The sequence below is a fragment of the Xyrauchen texanus genome, chromosome 13 (genome assembly GCF_025860055.1).
Source record: "Xyrauchen texanus isolate HMW12.3.18 chromosome 13, RBS_HiC_50CHRs, whole genome shotgun sequence".
Lineage (NCBI taxonomy): Eukaryota > Metazoa > Chordata > Actinopteri > Cypriniformes > Catostomidae > Xyrauchen > Xyrauchen texanus.
Window position 1 is genome coordinate 15,770,153 of NC_068288.1, and position 21,499 is coordinate 15,791,651.

Below are 21,499 nucleotides of genomic sequence, written 5' to 3' on the forward strand. Positions count from 1 at the left end.
TCCCAGGGTAACCCACACTGATGTGACAGAAGCCGCTGATTGTCACAAAACCCAGTTAAATTTACAGAATATAACTGTTTCCTATTCATGTATGCTAGGGGATTATCACAGTGGGGTCTCAGTATAGGAATGTGACACCCATCCACTGCACATACAGTGTTGGGGAAACCTGCTGCGTCAAACCCTAACTTTGACATCTCCAGTCTTTGACCTCTGGGCCAGGAAATGTGGTGGGCCATGTATGTGTTCACATTGCAACAAAACTCATGGAGATGCTTGGCAAGAGTGGATTTTGACATGTTGAATCTATCTGCCACCCCACGATATGACTCCTGATTCGCCAATGTCCAAAGGCAGGCAAGAACACTGTTTGTGAGTGGAAGTCTAGTCTGTTGTAAATTCATAGGGTAGTAATGACATCCTGTAAAGGTAGAAAAATAGGTTATCAAGACAACATGCTAACACTTGTAATAGTTCAATGAATTTTATATTAACCAGTACAAACCTCCACTTGTTCTTTGGAAAGCCTGAAATGACCTCTAAATTCTGAGAGACTGTAGAGAGGGACAACATCCTCCACAAAATTGTCTATTTTTGGAACCATTCTAAATTAGAACAAGAGGAATTGTACTCACTATATACATGTAGCCTAACTGAACACACATGTAGTCAAACATTTATTTTCAGTGTTTTATGTTGAATTGGGATTTTAATCAAATAATTAGTGTATACAGAAGTGTTGAAATTGGAGTAAAACTCCATTATTTCTTTTTCAGAATGAGTAATTCTCTATTTAAACCAAAATAATAATAATTATTATTATTAAAAGGCAAGCAACAGTAGCTATTGATTACAAAAGCCACCCATTACATCAGTAATACATTGCAAAGACTTTACACTTTCGATACAGTATTTTTATTCAACATATAATTTGCAGATTCTAGGTATAGTAACTTTAAAACTAAATTGATAATGTGTAATTTGTTTAAATAGATACTTCTTACATTTAACCATTTAACTCACCTTCGTTGCTCATTGTGCCCAATGTCATGCAAAAATAATGGAATTTCTATCGCTTCCAGCTCGTCTGCGATAAAGCAAGCAAACACCACGTGATCTGCCATGACTGACGTAATTGCAGCAAACTACGGGAGCCACAACGTGTCCGGCTTCATATCTCCGTTTGCAGATCCTCCCCGCCTGCACGCGGCAACTCTCGCAGATCGGTTACATCCAGCAGCAGCCGATGTCGAACACAACTTTTGATTAGCGCAGTCGGTGGAGAGCAACTGCGCGCGACTGCAGAATCCGACACGTGCGCCTTGCCAATAATATCTGTCTGCAGAGCCGCAGAGCCACAGTTTTACACCAGCAGTTTTACCCCGCGCATGCGCAGTTTCACCACAGCAGTTTCACCACAACAGTTTTACCCCGCGCATGCGCAGTTTCACCACAACAGTTGTACCTGCGCATGCGCTGTCATATTGTTCAGTATTAAAACGATCTAATGGTTATTGTTACCAATTATTTTTGCTTATTAGTTATTTTTTGGTTACTCCCAGGCCTTCAGGGTCCTTTACTGAAACAAAACAATGCTTGTGTCAGGAACACTTTAATCTTTTACGTTTTTCCTCCAAAAACGAACAGCCTGGCCTATATGTACACACTTAATTGTTCAATGCCTGGTATAACACACAAACTTCTGATTAGACATTCAAAGGCGAACTATTAGTCTAAGTCAATGTATGTCTAATTATTCTTAAGTTAATTAAATCTGCCTGATGAAACAAATGACTTGAACACAAATTATTTACAATAATTTCAAATATTTTATTAATTTTGGAGACATTACCAAGAATACAATTTAATAATTCAATTTAATTACCAGACAGACATACTGATACAGACAGACACACTGATTCAGACAGAGACAGACAGACATATTGATGACATCAGAGCAAGGCGGACCGCTCTCGGACACATTTCTAACCGGCATACATTACGCGCTGATCACCGGTGATCGGTTCTGCGCAGATTTTGCTCATCTCAAACAAGCCTATTTTTTTTTTATTGATTCGCGACGTTGTTACGACGTTGCGACGACAAACAGACACCGTTACAAAGTTACGTTGTGGCGACGAATCCAGGAATTTCACTTTTCCGGTTTTTACGACGTAATCACTTACGTTGCCACGACGAAAGATTTGTAATGAGATTACGTTGCCATTACATAATGGTAACGTAATTTGGCTTGCTGGGAAGTCGTGCGGAAATTTCCAAATTCGATTTCGCCGAGATGCAAGTGCGTGACGTCACAAAGTCTTGTCAGCACCCAAGAATATGTTCAAAATAAGTGATAAACATTCACTTTTATTAAATAATATCAATAAATTAGTCAAAGCTTCTACATTACATAACATTAAAGCTTGTTTAACAAACGTTAGCAGGGTAACAGGTGTTCAAAGCATGATAAATTATACTCTCTTTTGATAATCATACACCTGTTGCACAAATGCTAGCATTTCAGATGGTTTTGCCATGGTTTTCACCAGTTCCGGCTGTACCTAAACTCATTTTCACTCCTCACCCAAAGACATTTAAAGAGTATTAGCTATAAAAATTATATAGCTATGTATAAACTGTTTTTTTAAGGCGATAGTGTCATTTGCTTGCCAGCTATTTACCACCTAGGTGCGCAAGCTACATAATTTAGTTAACAGATTTTGAGGGATGAAGCTAATGCAGGGTTTACTTTGTGAGAGATTGAGGGGACAGGGCATGTAGTGACAAATTGTTGTTCCCAAGTTATGTTTTTGCTTGTGATAAACAATGACGAAACAGGCCACATAAAGCTATGTAGCTAATGAATATAAAGTTATGTTACATCAACTTTAGCTAATGTCAGTCAGCTCCAACAGAAACGCTACATGCCATGGTAACGCTCCCTCACTTGGGTGAGAGAGCTAGAGATGTGACAGCAGAGAGTGGAGACTGAGTTTTGCACCTTCACTTATATGAAAAATTTACATTTTAAATAGGCTGCTTTGCTTATGTTTGGCATTCTTTGTACTATTTTCTATATTACGTTATGTGGTTAATTGCACACATTTATACAAGGCTTGTTGTTGGGTCAAAAACAACAAAAAACATACTATATTGTTTATGAAAAGACTAAAAATAGAAAGAATAAAAAGTGAAGACTTAAATATTGAATAATTGTTTAATATATTCTGTACTTAATGATGGTTTCTAGGGGAAGAGTCATCCAGAAACCTGATGCAATGCTTCTACAAATTTTTTTTATTGTTTTAGGTGGATGGTAAAACTTGGAAAAGGAGTGTTGTAAAAAGATGGTTAAGTGGATTTCAGCTCCTCAGTGTTTGTTTGTATTTGTTAATTTGCTCATAGAAAACAATTCACACACATAAAATTCACCTCTGCAATGCCTTTAGATTCATTTATCAAGACATTTCTCATGGTACACTGGCACACACACACATATGTATATATATATATATATATGTGTGTGTGTGTGTGTGACAATAAAAGAGGTGAATGAAGAGCAATCTTCATTTGTATTCTATAGGTGTTTTTATGGGAATGTGGATCTTTCAGATCAATTTTAGGAGTGCCTATGGTTTGCATGTTCTATATTTTATTATAAGTGTGTAATGCATTGTGGGACTCGCACTGGACTGGTCTTGGTCTTGACTCGGCCCTGCCCTGGTCTTAGTCTTGAATAGGTCTCAATTGACATCTCCAAAAGCGTGAAAAGAGTGCAAATGACTTTTTGGTATATCTGGGGTTGATTAATAAATGTACCTGTAAAGAGGGTCTTTCTCCATTATGTAGTGATGAACATGTGCTCGACTTGGGACTGTATGTCTGTTGGGGAGGGTGTGTGAGAGAAAGTGAGAGGCAGGCAGAGAGAGACTTGCACTTTAAATCTTATCAGTTTGAATCTGTTCTGAAGGTTCCGATCAGTTTTTGAGAAATCACAGAGAACAGAATAAAACTAATGTCAAATTGAATGAATGCAATAACAGCATTAAAACATTTAAATGTTAAACATTTAATTGCATGTGTTAACATGTTAACTTCCACCATTTTGTTTCCTTGGCTTCTTATAGGGGATTTGCATGGTACTATTTTTAAAGCACTATATAAATTAATTAAATTAAATTTGTTTTGCAAAGGTATGGAGTTTTTTTTCCTGTGGTAATCTGTGTCACTGATGCTGTTGATAGTTGTAAACTGATATTTAGCTTTAACTAGTTTTTTTTTTGGTTCTTATTTGCTCAAGATGACAATTTACATTGTTCGACTATACGTTTATGTATGTTTCGTATATGTTTGTTTCAAATTCTCAAGTTGTCAGTGGTGATCATGATTGTAGATCCAGAAGGCAAAGAAGATGCTTACAAAAGGAAGATACATAGAATCTGGAGGTCAATGCTCGCATGTAAACATAATACTTTTGATACATTTAAGAGTACACCAAGTCATTTCATGGCTGTTTTACTGGCCAGTACAAAAAAGTACTTAGCACACCTTTAAGAAAACAAATCACTGTCACTAATGTAGTAAATTAATCATGGATGATGGCAAATAGAGCAAACAAAACCAAACCAACCAAAACCCTTTTTGTGTGATGCTCCACCCACACTTTGTACAGGCAGATAATGTACAGGCAGAAGGTTGTTATAGCACAATAAACCCCAACAGTCAGGGTTTATTGTGCGATAAAAACCTGCTGCCTGTACATAATCCCATTTATTACATGGCTACTAACAAAATAAATGAATACATGGACATAAAATATTGATTTGCATTGGAATTATGTAATTATGTTAGAAGAAATAAATCGCTGAACAGCTTGCAGTATATCCGTCTCAGGTTCGCATCAGAGTTATGTTTGTGTTTATTCTGTGAAAATGGCAAGCCCACTTGTAAATAAACAAATACATGATCATGAAACATTGATCTGCGTTGAAATAATGTGATAAGAACTGCTTATCATATGGGTGGCAGTAAAGGCCGTGGGTCCCGACGGACCACACCCGGGCAGCAAAGGCTAGCTCTAGGGACGTGGAAAGTCACCTAGCTGGGGGGGAAGGAGCCGGAACTGGTGAGGGAGGTGGAGCGCTACCAGTTGGATCTGGTTCCGTCCTGGCCGTGGAACGACGGACCAAATCTTTACTCTCGCAAGAATCCTGGAGGGGGCCTGGGAGTAGGCCCATCGGTCATAATCGGTCTTCATGTGTTTTGTGGATCAGGAGAAGGCGTATGTCCGGGTCCCACGGGAGAGACTGTGGGAGGTGCTGCGGGAATACGGGTGGGGGGTCCCTTCTTAGGGCAATCCAATCCCTGTACATCCAAAGAGAGAGTGGTGTCCGGGTCCTCGGCATGAAGTCAAGTTCGTTCCATGTTGCCCTTTGTCACCAACCCTGTTTGTGATATTCATGGACAGGATATCGAGGCGTAGTCGGGGTGGGGAAGATGTGCTGTTCGATGGGCTGGGATCTCATCGCTGCTTTTTGCAGATGATGTAGTCTTCATGTCATCATCGGTCCGTGACCTTCAGCTCTCACTGGATCGCTTGGCAGTCGAGTGTGAAGCGGCTGGGATGAGGATTAGCACCTCTAAATCTGAGGCCATGGTTCTCAGCAGGAAACCAAAGGAATGTGTACTCCGGGTAGGGAAGGAGGTATTGCCCCAAGTGAAGGAGTTCAAGTACCTCGGGGTCTTTTTCCCGAGTGAAGTGATAATGGAGCGGGAGGTTGGCTGGAGAATCAGGGCAGCGGGGGCGGTATTGCACTCGCTCCATCACACCGTTGTCACGAAAAGAGAGCTGAGCCGGAAGGCAAAGCTCTCGATCTACCGATCAATTTTCGTTACTAGCCTCACCTATGGTCATGAAGGCTGGGTCATGACCGAAAGAATTAGGTCGCGAGTAGAAGCGGCCGAAATGGGCTTCCTCAGAAGGGTGGCGGGCTTCTCCCTTAGAGATAGGGTGAGGAGCTCAGTCATCCATGAGGAGCTCGGTGTAGAGCCGCTGCTCCTTTGCACCGAAAGGAGTCAGTTGAGGTGGTTTGGGCATCTGGTAAGAATGCCCCCTGGGCGCCTCCCTAGGGAGGTGTTTCAGGCATGTTCAGCTAGGAGGAGGCCTCGGGGAAGACTTAGGACTGGATGGAGAGATTACATCTCCACACTGGCCTGGGAACGCCTCGGGGTCCCCCATTCAGAGCTGGTTAATGTGGCTCGGGATAGGGAAGTTTGGGGCCCCCTGCTGGTGCTGCTGCCCCTGCGACTCGACTTCAGATAAGCAGTTGAAGATGGATGGATGGACAATACTAATGCTTTAACTTAGGAAGAGTTCAGAAATCAGTATTTGGTGCAATAACCCTGATTTTCCCAGGCTTTCACATTGCTTTTGGGTGACATTATGCCACTCCTGGTGTAAAAACTCAAGCAGCTTGGCTTTGTTTGATGGTTTGTGGTCATCTATCTTCCTCTTGATCACATTCCAGAGGTTTTCAATGGGGTTCAGGTCTGAAGATTGGGCTGGCCATGACAGGGTCTTGATCCAGTGGTCCTCCATCCACAACTTGATTGACCTGTCTGTGTGGCATGGAGAATTGTCCTGCTGGAAATAATAATCCTCACACTTAGGGAACATGTCAGATCAGAAGGAAGCAAGTTTTCTTCCAGGATAACCTTGAACGTTGCTTGATTCATTCCAGATCAACACCGATCCTCCACCTGGTCATCTAATTGTTAGACAGGACCTGGAGAGGCCTTCGAGTCACAGTATCTTGCACCTGGTGGAGGATCGTAGATGATTTGGAGTGCTTCAGCAAGGCTGGTATCATTAGGACCTATGAATCAAGCCAAGGTTATCTATGAAGAAAACTTGCTTCCTTCTGCTCTGACAATGATCCCAAACTCTGAGGATTGTTTTTTCAATCAGGACAATGCTCCTTGCCATACAGCCAGGCCAATCAAGGTGTAGAAGTAGGACCACCGGATCAAGACCCTGTCACGGCCAGCCTAATCTCCAGATCTGAACCCCATTGAAATGTATGTACAGAAATGCTGTCAGTACTTTATAGAATAAAAAAAATTAAAACATTTTTTACTCAGACACCGATAAAATGCAGTTTACTCTTATATTTTTTTTTTTTTTTTTTTTTTTTTAGAGCTGTAGATGGATAGACAGATATATAGACACAGTCAGAATTCAGATATGTATAATGCAATGAGAGATTCTATATAAAATGCTACTAAAATGTATATTGTCAGTGTAAGTTAATAAAAACAATACAGAAAGTGTTTAACACATTTTAACGCGAGGAAACACTTGTGCAAAAGAAGAACCCAAACACCCTCAACACACAGATGTCATAGAACTGTACTGTGTGCTTTATTAAAACCCTTACAAACTTAAACACACGCATTACTTATGCTTAAATACACACATATAGAGAATAAAAAGAGAGGATGAGCTATTTATAAATTTGTGAAATGAGTTACATAAAAGGATAAAAAAATCATTCTAAACACGTTTCATAGGAAAGCTCATATAAATACATAATAGTACTCAAACTGATCACATAAAGCTATTTCACTTGTTAGAGCACTTATATACTGTATAACTCATGACAGATGTGACAATATTTTAGACAAAGTATATTTAATAAGAACGGTGTATCGTGTATCATGTATCAATCAAATACATTATTTACAGCAGCTTGTACTGTACATGGCCACAGTTGAGTGGGTGATACGATACAAATGACCATGATGTGTGTTTACAGAAACGTTTCAGTGTCATTGAAGGCTTCTGCATTATGACATCACAAATATCATTCAGGTTTATAAAATAAATGACAAAATACTTTGAGATTCATTAAATACAGGGAATGTGAGCATACACAATAATATTCTCCTGTACAGCATAAAGATCTAACGAGTCATTTGACAACAGATCTCACTATAACACACATACATTGTAAATAATTACAACAGCCCACATGATGGGAGTGGAGGTGAAATCAGAGTTGCGTGGGGCGCTTTATTCAAAAACTGAAGTTTAACACAAGGAGTTCGAGGAGCTGAAGGTGAGCAGAGGTAGCACTTCAGAAGAGTCACGGGTGCAGAGATTATAGCAATGCACACAAATCATGTCATAATTTGCTCTCTATTGAGTATTAGCTGATGGTAAAAAAAAAAAAAAAAAAGTCCACATGAACCTTCATCATTCAGAAACGGCGAACAGTCTTCACCAACGAATATGAAGGCACATCTGAAGCCCTTTACAATGAAGATCCAGTGGGCGAAATCCAGTGAAATCAGAAGAGTGACATTAACGTCGATCATATGACCAAAACCGTGAGCGTTTATGCTCTATCGCCATTATGGATCCTCTGATGCCTCTTCAGTTCTCCGGAGCGGAAGAAGTTCTTGCCGCACTGCACACATTGGAAGGGCCTCTCGCCCGTGTGGATGCTCTGGTGACCCTTCAGACGCTCCAGTCTGGAGAAGCTCTTGTCACACTGATTGCAGTGGTACGGTTTCTCTCCGGTGTGGATCCGACGGTGCTCCTTCAGGTGTCCCGACTCTGAGAAGCTCTTCCCACACTGGAAGCACTGGTAGGGTCTCTCGCCTGTGTGCGTCCTGTGATGTCTCTTGAGATCGCCAGATCGAAAGAAGCTTTTCTCGCACAAGGTGCAGCGGTGCGGTCTCTCGCCTGTGTGAATGCGCTGGTGGCCCCTCAAGTGTCCCGAATCGGAGAAGGACTTGCCGCACTGGAGGCATTTGTATGGCCGCTCACCACTGTGGATCCTCAAGTGCCGCTTGAGGTCACCTGACCTGTAAAAGCACTTGACGCACTGAGGGCACTGGTACGGCCTCTCGCCTGTGTGCATTTTTTCGTGCTGCTTCAGATGCCCTGAATCTGAGAAATTCTTGCCGCACTGCAGACAGTTGTAAGGGCGCTCTCCCGAGTGGATCCGCTCGTGCCTTTTCAGGTCGCCCAATGTGGGGAAATTCTTCCTGCACTGAAAACAAGGGAACGGTCTCTCTCCACTGTGGATTCTCTGATGTCTCTTGATGTCGTTAATTCTGAAGTATTTGCCGCAGTCCTGGCAGTGGTACGGTCTGACCGCTGGTGGTCTGCTGTCAAGTTTGGGTGCGTCTGTGAGAGACAAACCTTTAGGATTCACGGCACCACAACAAGCCGTTAGACACTCTCCTGTCTGCTGCTGAAGATGCTGAGCTGCTCATGATAAAACAACAATAGGAGAATGCGGAAGTAAATCATACAGCAGGAAACACAGGAACATTCAATGAAACTTGTAAAAGTCCAAATATTTACCTGATTTCCAAACAATGCTTGGAAATCATCATCTAGAGCTGTTCAACCGTGATGTTATTTTGCCTGGGGTGTCCTCTGGATTTTTAAATTGAAGAGTAAAATAAGATCTGTGGAAAACATTTATACTTTAAGATATGCCAATAATTTTTTCTACAATATAAATTACACACACTCATATCTCAAACGTGAATTTTTAAGCTGCAGTGTTTTTTTTCTTATGTTGCTTCAATATGGCTTTAAAATTCATGTTTGTGGCATGACTGAGTGTAGTATCCTTCAAGTAATGTTTACAACAGACCTTATTTTACTGGTAAATCCAAAACTGCCATTATAAAAAAAAAAAATCCATAGGAAATTCAAAGTCAAGTGGCTTTTACTGTCATTTCAACCATATGCAGCTAGTATAGTACACAGTGAAACAAAACAATGTTCCTCCAGGACCATGGTGCAACATAAAAACATGAAACAACAACAGAACTACATGAGACTACACAGAACTATAAGACCTACACATTTCTACATAAAGCGCATGTGCAAACCTGGGCAAACCATAGAAGATGGTAAAATAATTGCTGAAACAGGACAATAGACACAGTAAGACACGGTGTAGCACCGACCAGTACACAGTTCTAGTGTGAAAGTATCTGATGGAACCGGTTGTGCAAAAAGATATCACAATAAAATAGAAAATGCTGTGAATGTAAACATAACATAGCATTCAGCATATGAGCTTATAATATATATGGACATAGCCGTTATTGAGGTAGCAGTCAGGGGTAACTAGTGGTCAACCAATATATCGCTGAGGACAATACATTTACCCATTTCGCCAATTTGTTTCTTGAGTGCGCTGAGAATCTGCTTGCGCGTAAACAACCAGTCATGGTTCGTTTTGTTACATGCCATCGTGTTACTACGATAACAGACCGGTGTGCAACAGTCTCATTTAAACAGTACGCATATCAGAGACGCGTTTGAGCTCATGTTAAAGTGCTTACCCGTTTCATTCTCCCTTTCTCTCAACAGTTTCCTGTAACGTTAATTGTCTTGTCAAATGATAAAAAGGTAAATATTAATTACACTAATATCATATACCATCTGCAAATATGCACATATCTCGTTTAAACAGGTGTAATAAATCAACCTCACAAAACTTCAGCCGATCCAGCATCCAGTGGAGCACTCATATATCTTCCTCTGAAGCACATATTCCAACAGTCTCCCCTCAACAGTTCCCTGCTGCTTTTAGCTTATCTAATAATAAAAGGCAAATATCAATAAAACTTCTATTACACACCATCTGCAAATGTGCATATCTCATCTAAACAGATTAACAAAGCTCACAAAAATCCAGCATTTTCTTCCCACAGAGCGCTCATCTAATATCTTCCTCTATAGAGCCAGAATCAAAACTTTATCTGATTCACAAATCATGACGGTCACTCCGTGATAATCCAAGCATGAGCACGTGAGAGCAACTTCAAAGTAAAAGTGCTTCACGTGTGCTAGAAGTAAATGTCATATTCACTGTGCACTGTATGTACAATTGGTTTGATTCTGTGTTTGAGAAAATGCGATTGTTAATGAACACATACCATCCATGGTTGCTAGACTACTGTGTGTACTGTTACTTCCTTCTTCATAATATATTAACAATGTCTTCATGTGCAAATAAATTACTTTAATTTGATGACAGATCAATCAAAAGAGACGGCTATCTACCATTTTAAATACAACATTATTTTAGAAGTAAAAGTTTAGTGAGAAATTGAGAAAATATAGTGCTATAATATATATATATATATATATATATATATATATATATATATATATATATATATCTCGGCATTGCATCAGCCTGTCGGCCACCCTGCTTTCCGGATATCGGCATCAGCATTGGCCATTAACAAACCCATATAGACAAATCACTAGAGGGAACACATGCCAAATTCTCTACCAGGTTTTTGGACTACTACCCGAACAGCTCTATAGAGCCCAAAAGTAAAAATCCATATTAATTAAAAAATCCCCAATCCCATAGACAAATTGAATGTGAACGATAATTTATAAACCTTTAAAGACCGACCTACCATGAGCTCAAAGTTTGATCAGCAATGGAATATGCTTCTGTTGAAGCCATCTGCATGCGTTATTAGGAGTTCAAGCCCGAAAGGCTGAAACCCTATTGTAATTGTAAGGATTTTTAGGGGTTCAAGCCCGAAGTGCTAGAAACCTATAATTTTTGCTAAGATGTTTATTAGGGGTTCAAGCACGAAGTGCATGAAACCTATTGTTTTTGATAAGATTTTTATTATTATTAGGGTTTCAAGTACGAATTGCATGAAACCTATTGTTTTTGCTAAGATTTTTATTATATGGGGTTCAAGCACAAGTGCTAGAAACCTATTGCTTTTGCTAAGATTTTTATTATCATTATTACGCCATAAAAGTGATCGTGCAGAGCAAACCGTAAGGCCTAGAGACTTGAAACTTGGTCAGATGGTAGTAGTATTGCTGGCTACTCAGAAATGAAATGAGACATCTTCACCAAACTTGGCATGCTTATGTAAGAGGTCAATCTTTGGTCACCCAGAAAAGTTGGTGTGGTTTTACCACATGGTGGTGCTATAATACAAAAAAAACATGAAATTGGCTGTAACTATTCAACAGTTAGTCTGATTGAGTTGAAAATTGGCATGCAGTGTCTTTGTCCAAGGTGCCATGACTGTTTATGAGGACTTTTATGTATCTAAAAAAAAACATGGCTGCCATCGGTCAATGACGTTTGAGCACCTATTAGACAAGGTTAGCGGAGGCCGATCGGCACAAAACTCAATGGGCTTGTTTGAATCCTGGCCCTAGACGTCTGCGAGAAGTGGCGCTAACGAGTTTTACGCCTCAGTAATCACACTGATTTTCACACATAGACACAATATGCATATCATATCTTAGATCTCCTCATTCTGAACAACTTTGCCTCAAGTAGCACTGCTGTCAATCGAATGGTTAATTAAATATTCATGATTATGTAAAAAACATACTTTTGCAAACTAGTCCTAGGTTTTTAGCTCAAACTCAATAAAACTACTGCAGTACAATCCTCTGGACTCTCTACGTCAATAGTTATCAAAAACTTTACCCTATGGCAGGGGTGGGGACCCTGCTCCTGGAGGGCCACTGTCCTGCAGAGTTTAGCTCCAACCCTAATCAGACAAACCTGAGGACACTTATCATGGTCTTGATTACTTGAAAAATTTAAGGGCAGGTGTGTTTGATTAGGGTAGGAGCTAAACTCCGCAGGACCCTGCCCTAGCTATAACAGGGTCATTTAGAACATTGGCGTGGCAAAATATACTCAAAAGCCTATAAATCCTAAACGAAAAGTCAAAACTTCACGAAAATAGGTGAGCACATGCAACATATAATTCTAAAGAATGCAAATAATTATAGCGCTATAACTGTTAAAAATCTTTAAAAAACATTTCCATAGTAAATTACCTGTATTTGCTGTAAATTGTCTTTTCCATCTATGATCTAGGTGGTTACATGCTTGCTAAATAAAACTAATACCTCTTTACACATGTGTGTAAAGGCCTTAATCCACTTGAACCCCGTTAATTGCTGCTAGCAGCTATATTTAGGGGTTCAAGCCCAAAGGGCTGAAACCCTATTGTAATTGTAAGGATTTTTATTATTATAATTTTTATTATTCTGCCATAAAACTGATCGTGCAGACCAAACCATAAGTTGTAGTGAGCTGAAACTTTGAGGGAAGGTAGTCCCCCAGGGTTCTACAGTGTATAAAAGTTTTGGCCCGATCAGCCTCAAGGTGGCACTATATTGATCTTGTTTACATTTGACCTATAACTCCTAAACCTTTTGTCGCACACTCAAGTGTCTTACATCGTTGGATTCCTTGGCAAACCGTATATCTCCGATTTAATTTCCATCATGAAAATGTCCACGTTAATTAGCATAATTAACCTACTTTTTCGAACACCTACGACGTATAGAGACCGAGCGCAACGCGTCATAATCTGTAGACCACGCCCACCGGGGGGGAAACAATCCAACCGTCTCCACTGACTTTGCATTGCGAGAGGCTGCCTCCTTGTCATTTATGGCATATAACAAAAGACAGAAAAATGCCTAAAAGCTGCTGTGTGACAAGGTGTACAGCAAACAAGCTAAAAAACCCAGAAATAAATTTTTATAAGCTTCCGAACCGTAAAAGCCAGCCTTTAAGGAGACAAAGGTGGATACAGGCAATAAGATATGAAGCATCAGCAGGAAGAGTGGGTAAATTGTGGGATCCTGACAATAAAATTTAACTTCTCAATATGTCTCCTCCTCTCAGGTTCACATAGGGTGGTGAAATAAGCAATCGACATGGTTAAAATTATGAATGTTGTTGTTTTTTTTTTTTTTACAATATTCCAGTGGGCGTAGTTCTCAGAGTAGTTTGAGAACTAGTTGCGCTCCGTCTGAATTGATCCACTTTTATGCCCTGAAACAAACCGTTTTTTGAGGTCGACAGCTTATAAAAATGTATTTCTGGGTTATTTAGGTTGTTTGCTGTACACCTTGTCACACAGCAGCTTTTAGACATTGTTTTGTTTTTTGTTATAAGTCATAAATGACAAGGAGGCAGCCTCTCGCAATGCAAAGTCAATGCAGACGGTTGGATTGTTTCCCCCCCCCGGTGTGGGCGTGGCCTAAATACGCTCTGTCTCTATGTCCGATTCACACGAAAATTGGGGTGCGTCTACTATTAACCCTCCTGATAAAAAGTTAAAGGATATTTGATTCAACAATACCCCATAAGGACAACATGAAAGAAGTTTGTTTGAAATCTTTGCAAATTTATAAAAAAATATTTTTTAAATGTTTAAAAATAATTTTTTAAAATCATGTACATAAGAATTCACAGCCTTTGCCATGACATTCAAAATTGAGCTCAGGAACATCCTGCTTCCACTGATCATCCTTGAGTTGTTTCTACAACTTGATTGGAGTCCACCTGTGGTAAATTCAGTTGATTGGACATGATTTGGAAAGGCACACACCTGTCTATATAAGGTCCCACAGTTAACAGTGCATGTCAGAGCACAAACCAAGCCATGAAGTCCAAGGAATTGGCTGTAGACCTCCAAGACAGGATTGTATTAACACGCTAAACTTCCAGAAGAACAACCATCTCTGCAGCACTCCACCAATCAGGCCTGTATGGTAGAGTAGCCAGACGGAAGCCACTCCTCAGTAAATGGCACATGACAGCCCACCTGGAGTTTGCCAAAAGGCACCTGAAGGACTCTCAGACCATGAGAAACCAAATTATCTGGTCTGATTAAACAAAGATTGAACTCTTTGGCCTGAATGGCAAGCGTCATGTCAGCCAGAGCCCAGACATGAATATCTCTGGAGAGATCTGAAAATTGCTGTGCACCGACGCTCCCCATCCAACCTGATGGAGCTTGAGAGGTCCTGCAATGAAGAATGGGAGAAACTTCCCAAAAATAGGTGTGCCAAGCTTGTAGCATCATACACAAAAAGACGTGAGGCTGTAATTGGTGCCAAAGGTGCTTCAACAAAGTATTGAGCAAAGGCTGTACTTATGTACATGTAATTTTCTCATTTTTTTATAAGATTTTAAACAAACTTCTTTCACGTTGTCATTATGGGGTATTGTTTGTAGAATTTAAGAAAATAATAAATGTAATCAATTTTGGAATAAGGCTGTAACATAACAAACTGTGGAAAAAGTGAAGTGCTGTGAATAATTTCCGGATGCACTGTAAGCCAACTAATTGGTCAGGCGTCGTCCATTTTATACGTATTGACCAATATCTACAAAACGAAAAGGCCAAATGTTAAACATAGACAACAGGACATTCATAGGATACACACAAAGTCACAAAACATTTTGCCTATAGGGGCCGCTACAACAAAAAAACACTAATATCTCTGCAACCATATGATCAATGAAGATAAAAATTGGTATGCATCTTGTAGGGGCCAAAAGGCTAACATATCCTTCAATATCAAACGGACAAATAAAAAAACACAGCAGCCAATCAAATTTCAGCAACTAATAACATCAAATATCCGACTGTTACAAAACTTGAGATAGTTGTAGAAAGTGATGGATTGAAGCTGTGTACCGAGTTTTATGAAAATCGGCCACAGGTTGGCACTATAACAAGGAAAAAAAAATTATAAAAAAAATTATTCATTGAACCAAGACCTAAAAAAGTATATTTTTGTTTTATGGCATTTTCTAAAATATTTCTGCTATTCTCATTTTCTAAAAAAAAAAAAAAAAAAAGCAACTTTTTCGAACTCCTTCAAGGCCAAATACCCATTCTCACAAAAATTGGTGTGTGTGTCTACTATGAACCCTCCTGACAAAAAAGTTAAAGGAATTTTGATTTGTCAAAACGTTACAAAGATATAAGCCAACAAATTGGTCAGGCGTCATCCATTTTGTGTGTATTGACCAATATCTACCAAACAAAAAGGCCAAATGTTACAAATCTTGATACACATGTATAACAGCACATTTTGAGTCTGCATACAAAAATCACAAAAACATTATACTCTACAACTATAAAATGACCATAACTCTGCAACTGTATTATCAATGAAGTTGAAAATTTGTATGCTTCTTAAAGGGGCCAAATGCTTACATATTCTACAATATGACTCAGACAAATAAAAAAAAACATGGCCACTAGCAGCAAACTACATCTAGGACTCCCTAGGTCAATAATTATCAAAGAAAAGTTGAACTTTAGTTATTTATTTAGTGGTTGAATTTATCATGTGGGTTTGACCAAGTGTATCCACAAGCCTATAATTCCTAAAATAAATATTCAAACTTCTAAAACCTTTTTGGAGATTGAGTGCTTTGTGGCTTTATAACAGTTAAAAAGTTTTAAAAAATGACCACCATAACAATTATCCTCTTTCAGGATCGTTGAACACAAGACATCAGTCATATTTAACACCAGTTTGCAAATTCAGCAACTTACAAAGTACATATACATATACAAATACATTCCTTTTTTGCATACTTTTGAAAGTTCTTAAAAGGCTTGAACCCCGTTAATTGCTGCTAGCAGCTATATTTTTAATTTATGTTTGATATGGAATGGAATTCATGGTAAACAAATACACTACTCATTGTCCAGCAGAAAAAGCTTCACCAATCAGAACTGCGGCGAACAAAGCCTGCAAAACATGCCGCAGAGTGACCTCCCACTCCTATGACCCACTGTGAATGACATAAGTGAATGTCTCTTCACCCTTTAACTACTTATCTATTTGTAAATATCTGAACATTTTGCAATAAACATCAAATATTTTGTTTCCAAACTTCCAAAATTGTTGATTTTAGGTTGTTGATTATATTCACATAGTTTTTTATTAAATTACATTGGTTCATGGTGCAAAACTCTTTTATGAAGGATGTCATGAAATTACTAAGAAATAAATTAATTGGGAAAATACTACTGGAACCCACTGTTGCTGGGAATTTTGCATCAACAGAAAAGAGTTCTTGTTTAAATGTTTTAAATAGTAAACATCTGAATAGATGCTCTGGTGAAAAATAATGGGCTGAGAGTGATATTAACATTCTCGAATCGATTATGGATTAATCAATATTCAAAATAACAAACATTCTTTGAAATTTTTATTAAAATGCATCTAATTGAAAGATGTCCATTTTATGTTTGGGATAAAATGTTTTTTAAAATGTTCAACAAAATACACCCATCCTCACGTTTCATAATATTACCTGCAACCCTTTGAATAAAATCTCTTAACAATTAATTTATTTAAACACAAATAACTTCTAAATATTTAATTCAGCTGAGCACATATAACAGATGGAGATTTCAAGATTTGAGATTGTGAGTTTATACTACAACGCAATTATTTCAACTTAGGTTTGAAAAATTATAAATACATAAGAGTTCACAACAGCAGTCTGTTCTAATCAGGTGTGAAAAGGGTGGTAATGACAATGAAAATTAGGTGTGAATGTTTCATTTATTTCGAAAAATTAAACATGTCGGTTTAATATTCATAAAGAGTTAAACAAAACTTGCAGAAAGATGGATTTAAAAATATTTTAATTCAAATGAAACATGTGAAAAGTACCTTAAGTTGTAGAATGAGAACGTAAATACTCACCGAAATGAAAAAAATCTTCCACACTCTCGTCTTCCTCTTTGACTTTCACTCCCACTGGACGCCCAAAGCGCTGAAACGGGCCCGTGGGTAGAAATGTCGCGCTAGGGGAGAGAGACTGGTGCAGTTTAGCGCTAGATGACAGAGCCTGGGGCAGTTTGTTCCCGAAGTCCTAAAAAAGGTGAATAACATGACACACACAAACCGCGGGCAACGGCACTGATACAGCACAAAAACATGAATGATGATCAATTAAATAAAAAACTGCAGAGATCGAGAGATACGGCGCTTTAGTCAACGTCGATCAGATTAAATTAACAGAAACAAACGCTGCGGCGCGTGCGCGCTAGCGCAGCACATTAACAACCGTTAACCAGCCGTTATTCGTGCAGACTGATTAAAAGCGCCGAACACTCACCAAATCCATCCTACACGTCCATTTGCTAAAATTTTCAACAAAATTGATCGAAGAGCAGGAGAGCTAGCATAATTCGATATTCACCGGAACTCCCTCCTGTTTACCGTGAACACAACAAACACCAGCGACCCCAACAGCAGCGGAGAACACACGCGCCAGATAATGAGAGAAGACAAGATATCTTGTTCTAACATGGGCCAGTATTCACAAAGATTTTTATCTTACCACTAAGAGTTCTCCAAATTGTTCATAACTAAGAGTTTTTGCTTGAAAGCTATTCACAAAACTGCTAAGAGCCAGTTTTGCCAAGGGAATCTTAATGAAAGGCTGTCTCGTTTGGAAGGATGCGTCCTCCCGAGGTCGCATTTTTCTGTCGCATACGTCATGGAGGCTGTCTCGTTTCAGAAAAGGGAGTAGGACACATCGAATACGACCATCTTTCACGAGAATTTGGAGGATGCATTTAAATGTATCCTTCGTGAGCACTCATAACCCACAATAATTTGATTCAACGGAAATGTCAGAAAAAGAAATAACGCCAATTTGCCCGTAAATATGACGTTCAAAAGCAAGGGAATGTTAATTCCCAAACTGAATTACCTCAGTAGACGGGTGCAGAGTATATAATATGGATAATTATATATAATTAAAATAAAATATTAGACTAAAAGTACACCTGTAAAAATATATTTTCTTTTCTCTTTACATCATTGTAAATTCCCTAAATTGTACCTCATACTTTGCCTTCCAAAGGGACTTTGTTCCCTTCTCACTCAAAGCACTCCAGCTTTTTAAAGAGTGGCGTGCTGTTGTAGTACTCCTGAAAATAAGTATAATATGTGATGTGATGGCTTCTTATCGCTGCATTTACTACGAATTCCAATAACATGCATTTAACAATGGTTCAGCACATTATCAATACAGGTATCACGTCTTTGCATAGTAATGGCTGGTTATAAACACAAATAACTTCAAACATTATGCAGTATTTACAACTGACAGAGTGACACTCAAATCTCATATTCTTTACAAGCAGAATAAGATTTCCAGAATGTACACATAGGCACTGAAACAGTATATAACATTTTCATTAATACATACAGTGGGTACGGAAAGTATTCAGACTCCCTTAAATGTTTCACTCTTTGTTATATTGCAGCCATTTGCTAAAATCATTTAAGTTCATTTTTTTTCCTCATTATTGTACACACAGCACCCCATATTGACAGAAAAACACAGAATTGTTGACATTTTTGCACATTTATTAAAAAAGAAAAACTGAAATATCACATGGTCCTAAGTATTCAGACCCTTTGCTGTGACACTCATATATTTAACTCAGGTGCTGTCCATTTCTTCTGATCATCCTTGAGATGGTTCTACACCTTCAATTGAGACCAGCTGTGTTTGATTATACTGATTGGACTTGATTAGGAAAGCCACACACCTGTCTATATAAGACCTTACAGCTCACAGTGCATGTCAGAGCAAATGAGAATCATGAGGTCAGAGGAACTGCCTGAAGAGCTCAGAGACAGAATTGTGGCAAGGCACAGATCTGGCCAAGGTTACAAAAAAATTTCTGCTGCCCTTAAGGTTCATAAGAGCACAGTGGCCTCCATAATCCTTAAATGGAAGACGTTTGGGATGACCAGAACCCTTCCTAGAGCTGGCCGTCCGGCCAAACTGAGCTATCGGGGGAGAAGAGCCTTGGTGAGAGAGGTAAAGAAGAACCCAAAGATCACTGTGGCTGAGCTCCAGAGATGCAGTCGGGAGATGGGAGAAAGTTGTAGTAAGTCAACCATCACTGCAGCCATCCACCAGTCGGGGCTTTATGGCAGAGTGGCCCGACGGAAGCCTCTCCTCAGTGCAAGACACATGAAAGCCCGTATGGAGTTTGCTAAAAAACACCTGAAGGACTCCAAGATGATGATAAATAAGATTCTCTGGTCTGATGAGACCAAGATAGAACTTTTTGGCCTTAATTCTAAGCGATATGTGTGGAGAAAACCAGGCACTGCTCATCACCTGTCCAATACAGTCTCAACAGTGAAGCATGGTGGTGGCAGCACCATGCTGTGGGGGTGTTTTTCAGCTGCAGGGACAGGATGACTGGTTGCAATCGAGGGAAAGATGAATGCGGCCAAGTACAGGGATATCCTGGACGAAAACCTTCTCCAGAGTGCTCTGGACCTCAGACTGGGCCGAAGGTTCACCTTCCAACAAGACAATGACCCTAAGCATACCGCTAAAATAATGAAGGAGTGGCTTCACAACAACTCCGTGACTGTTCTTGAATGGCCCAGCCAGAGCCCTGACTTAAACCCAATTGAGCATCTCTGGAGAGACCTGAAAATGGCTGTCCACCAACGTTTACCTTCCAACCTGACAGAACTGGAGAGGATCTGCAAGGAGGAATGGCAGAGGATACCCAAATCCAGATGTGAAAAACTTGTTGCATTTTTCCCAAAAAGACTCATGGCTGTAGATCAAAAGGGTGCTTCTACTAAACACTGAACAAAGGGTCTGAATACTTAGGACCATGTGATATTTCAGTTTTTTTTTTTTAATAAATGTGCAAAAATGTCAATAATTCTGTGTTTTTCTGTCAATATGGAGTGCTGTTTGTACAAAAATGATTTTAGCAAATGGCTGCAATATAACAAAGAGTGAAAAATGTAAGGGGGTCTGAATACTTTCCGTACCTACTGTATATCCTTAATACATATGACATGAAATGGATGAATGTAGCTATTCAGTTAGTATGCCAACCACATCCTCACTGTGAATACTGCTGAGTCCATTGTCTGATGCATTACATTCAATTAAGATACATACTATTCACTCAGCCACAATGTAATACATAACTCACAGTTAACAGAGATCACAGGGGGGTTAAATGACCAAATATGTAAGTCGATGATAATTCATAACTCTGAAACAACATTATTAACTCTAAATAAATCGCTATATTTTGACCATTTGTTGCATATTGCGAACTGTCGCGCTAAGCACGGAGCACCCATGCTAATATGTGCTCGGCCGCACTGAACTCATGACAACGATTAATAAAGTGAAAAGAACATTTACATTTATCAGACGCTTTTATCCAAAGCGACTTACATATAACATCTTATGACCTTATAACATCTTTCGCGGAGCAATCTGGAGTTAAGTGCTTTGCTCAAGGACACAATAGTGGTGGCTGTGGGGATCGAACCAGCGTCCTTCTTATTAACAGTTATGTGCTTTAACCCACTACACCAACAGTGTTAATATTCATTTTATTGCCCAGTTACCTGGAAAGAAGTATAATATAATTAAACAAAGAATGCTGATGTGATGACTTCTCATCGCTGTATTTACTACGAATGAAGCACATCAGGCGCGCACCCAACTGAAGCGTGCACAGACGTTATAACGCAGATAGTCAAATGAAAATAATTAATTCACTAAATGCACATAACACTCTTTTTTAATATAAAGCACAAATAGGAAATCTAACAATATTT

At 39.2% G+C, this 21,499-nt stretch overlaps 1 protein-coding gene and 1 long non-coding RNA gene across 3 annotated transcripts; both read right to left on the reverse strand.

Annotated features, from left to right (window-relative positions):
• Window positions 1–38: 38 nt before the first annotated feature.
• LOC127653624 (uncharacterized) lies at window positions 39–1,374 on the reverse strand. The gene is made up of 3 exons (XR_007971840.1): window positions 1,024–1,374; window positions 506–605; window positions 39–421 (listed from the first exon to the last, which is right to left on the reverse strand). It is a non-coding gene; the product is annotated as an uncharacterized LOC127653624 (long non-coding RNA).
• Window positions 1,375–8,222: 6,848 nt separating this feature from the next.
• On the reverse strand, window positions 8,223–18,092 carry LOC127653621 (zinc finger protein 239-like). Of its 2 annotated transcripts, none has more exons than XM_052140359.1 (3): window positions 17,988–18,092; window positions 17,573–17,741; window positions 8,223–9,277 (listed from the first exon to the last, which is right to left on the reverse strand). In XM_052140359.1, the coding sequence occupies exons 1-3, from the start codon at window positions 17,994–17,996 to the stop codon at window positions 8,400–8,402; spliced, it is 1,056 nt and encodes a 351-aa protein (XP_051996319.1). In that variant the 5' UTR covers window positions 17,997–18,092; the 3' UTR covers window positions 8,223–8,399. The 2 variants fall into 2 exon arrangements, 1 of the variants encoding a protein (XP_051996319.1); XR_007971838.1 differs by adding an exon at window positions 9,377–9,483 and having other exon boundaries at window positions 9,137–9,277; window positions 17,573–18,089.
• Window positions 18,093–21,499: the final 3,407 nt, after the last annotated feature.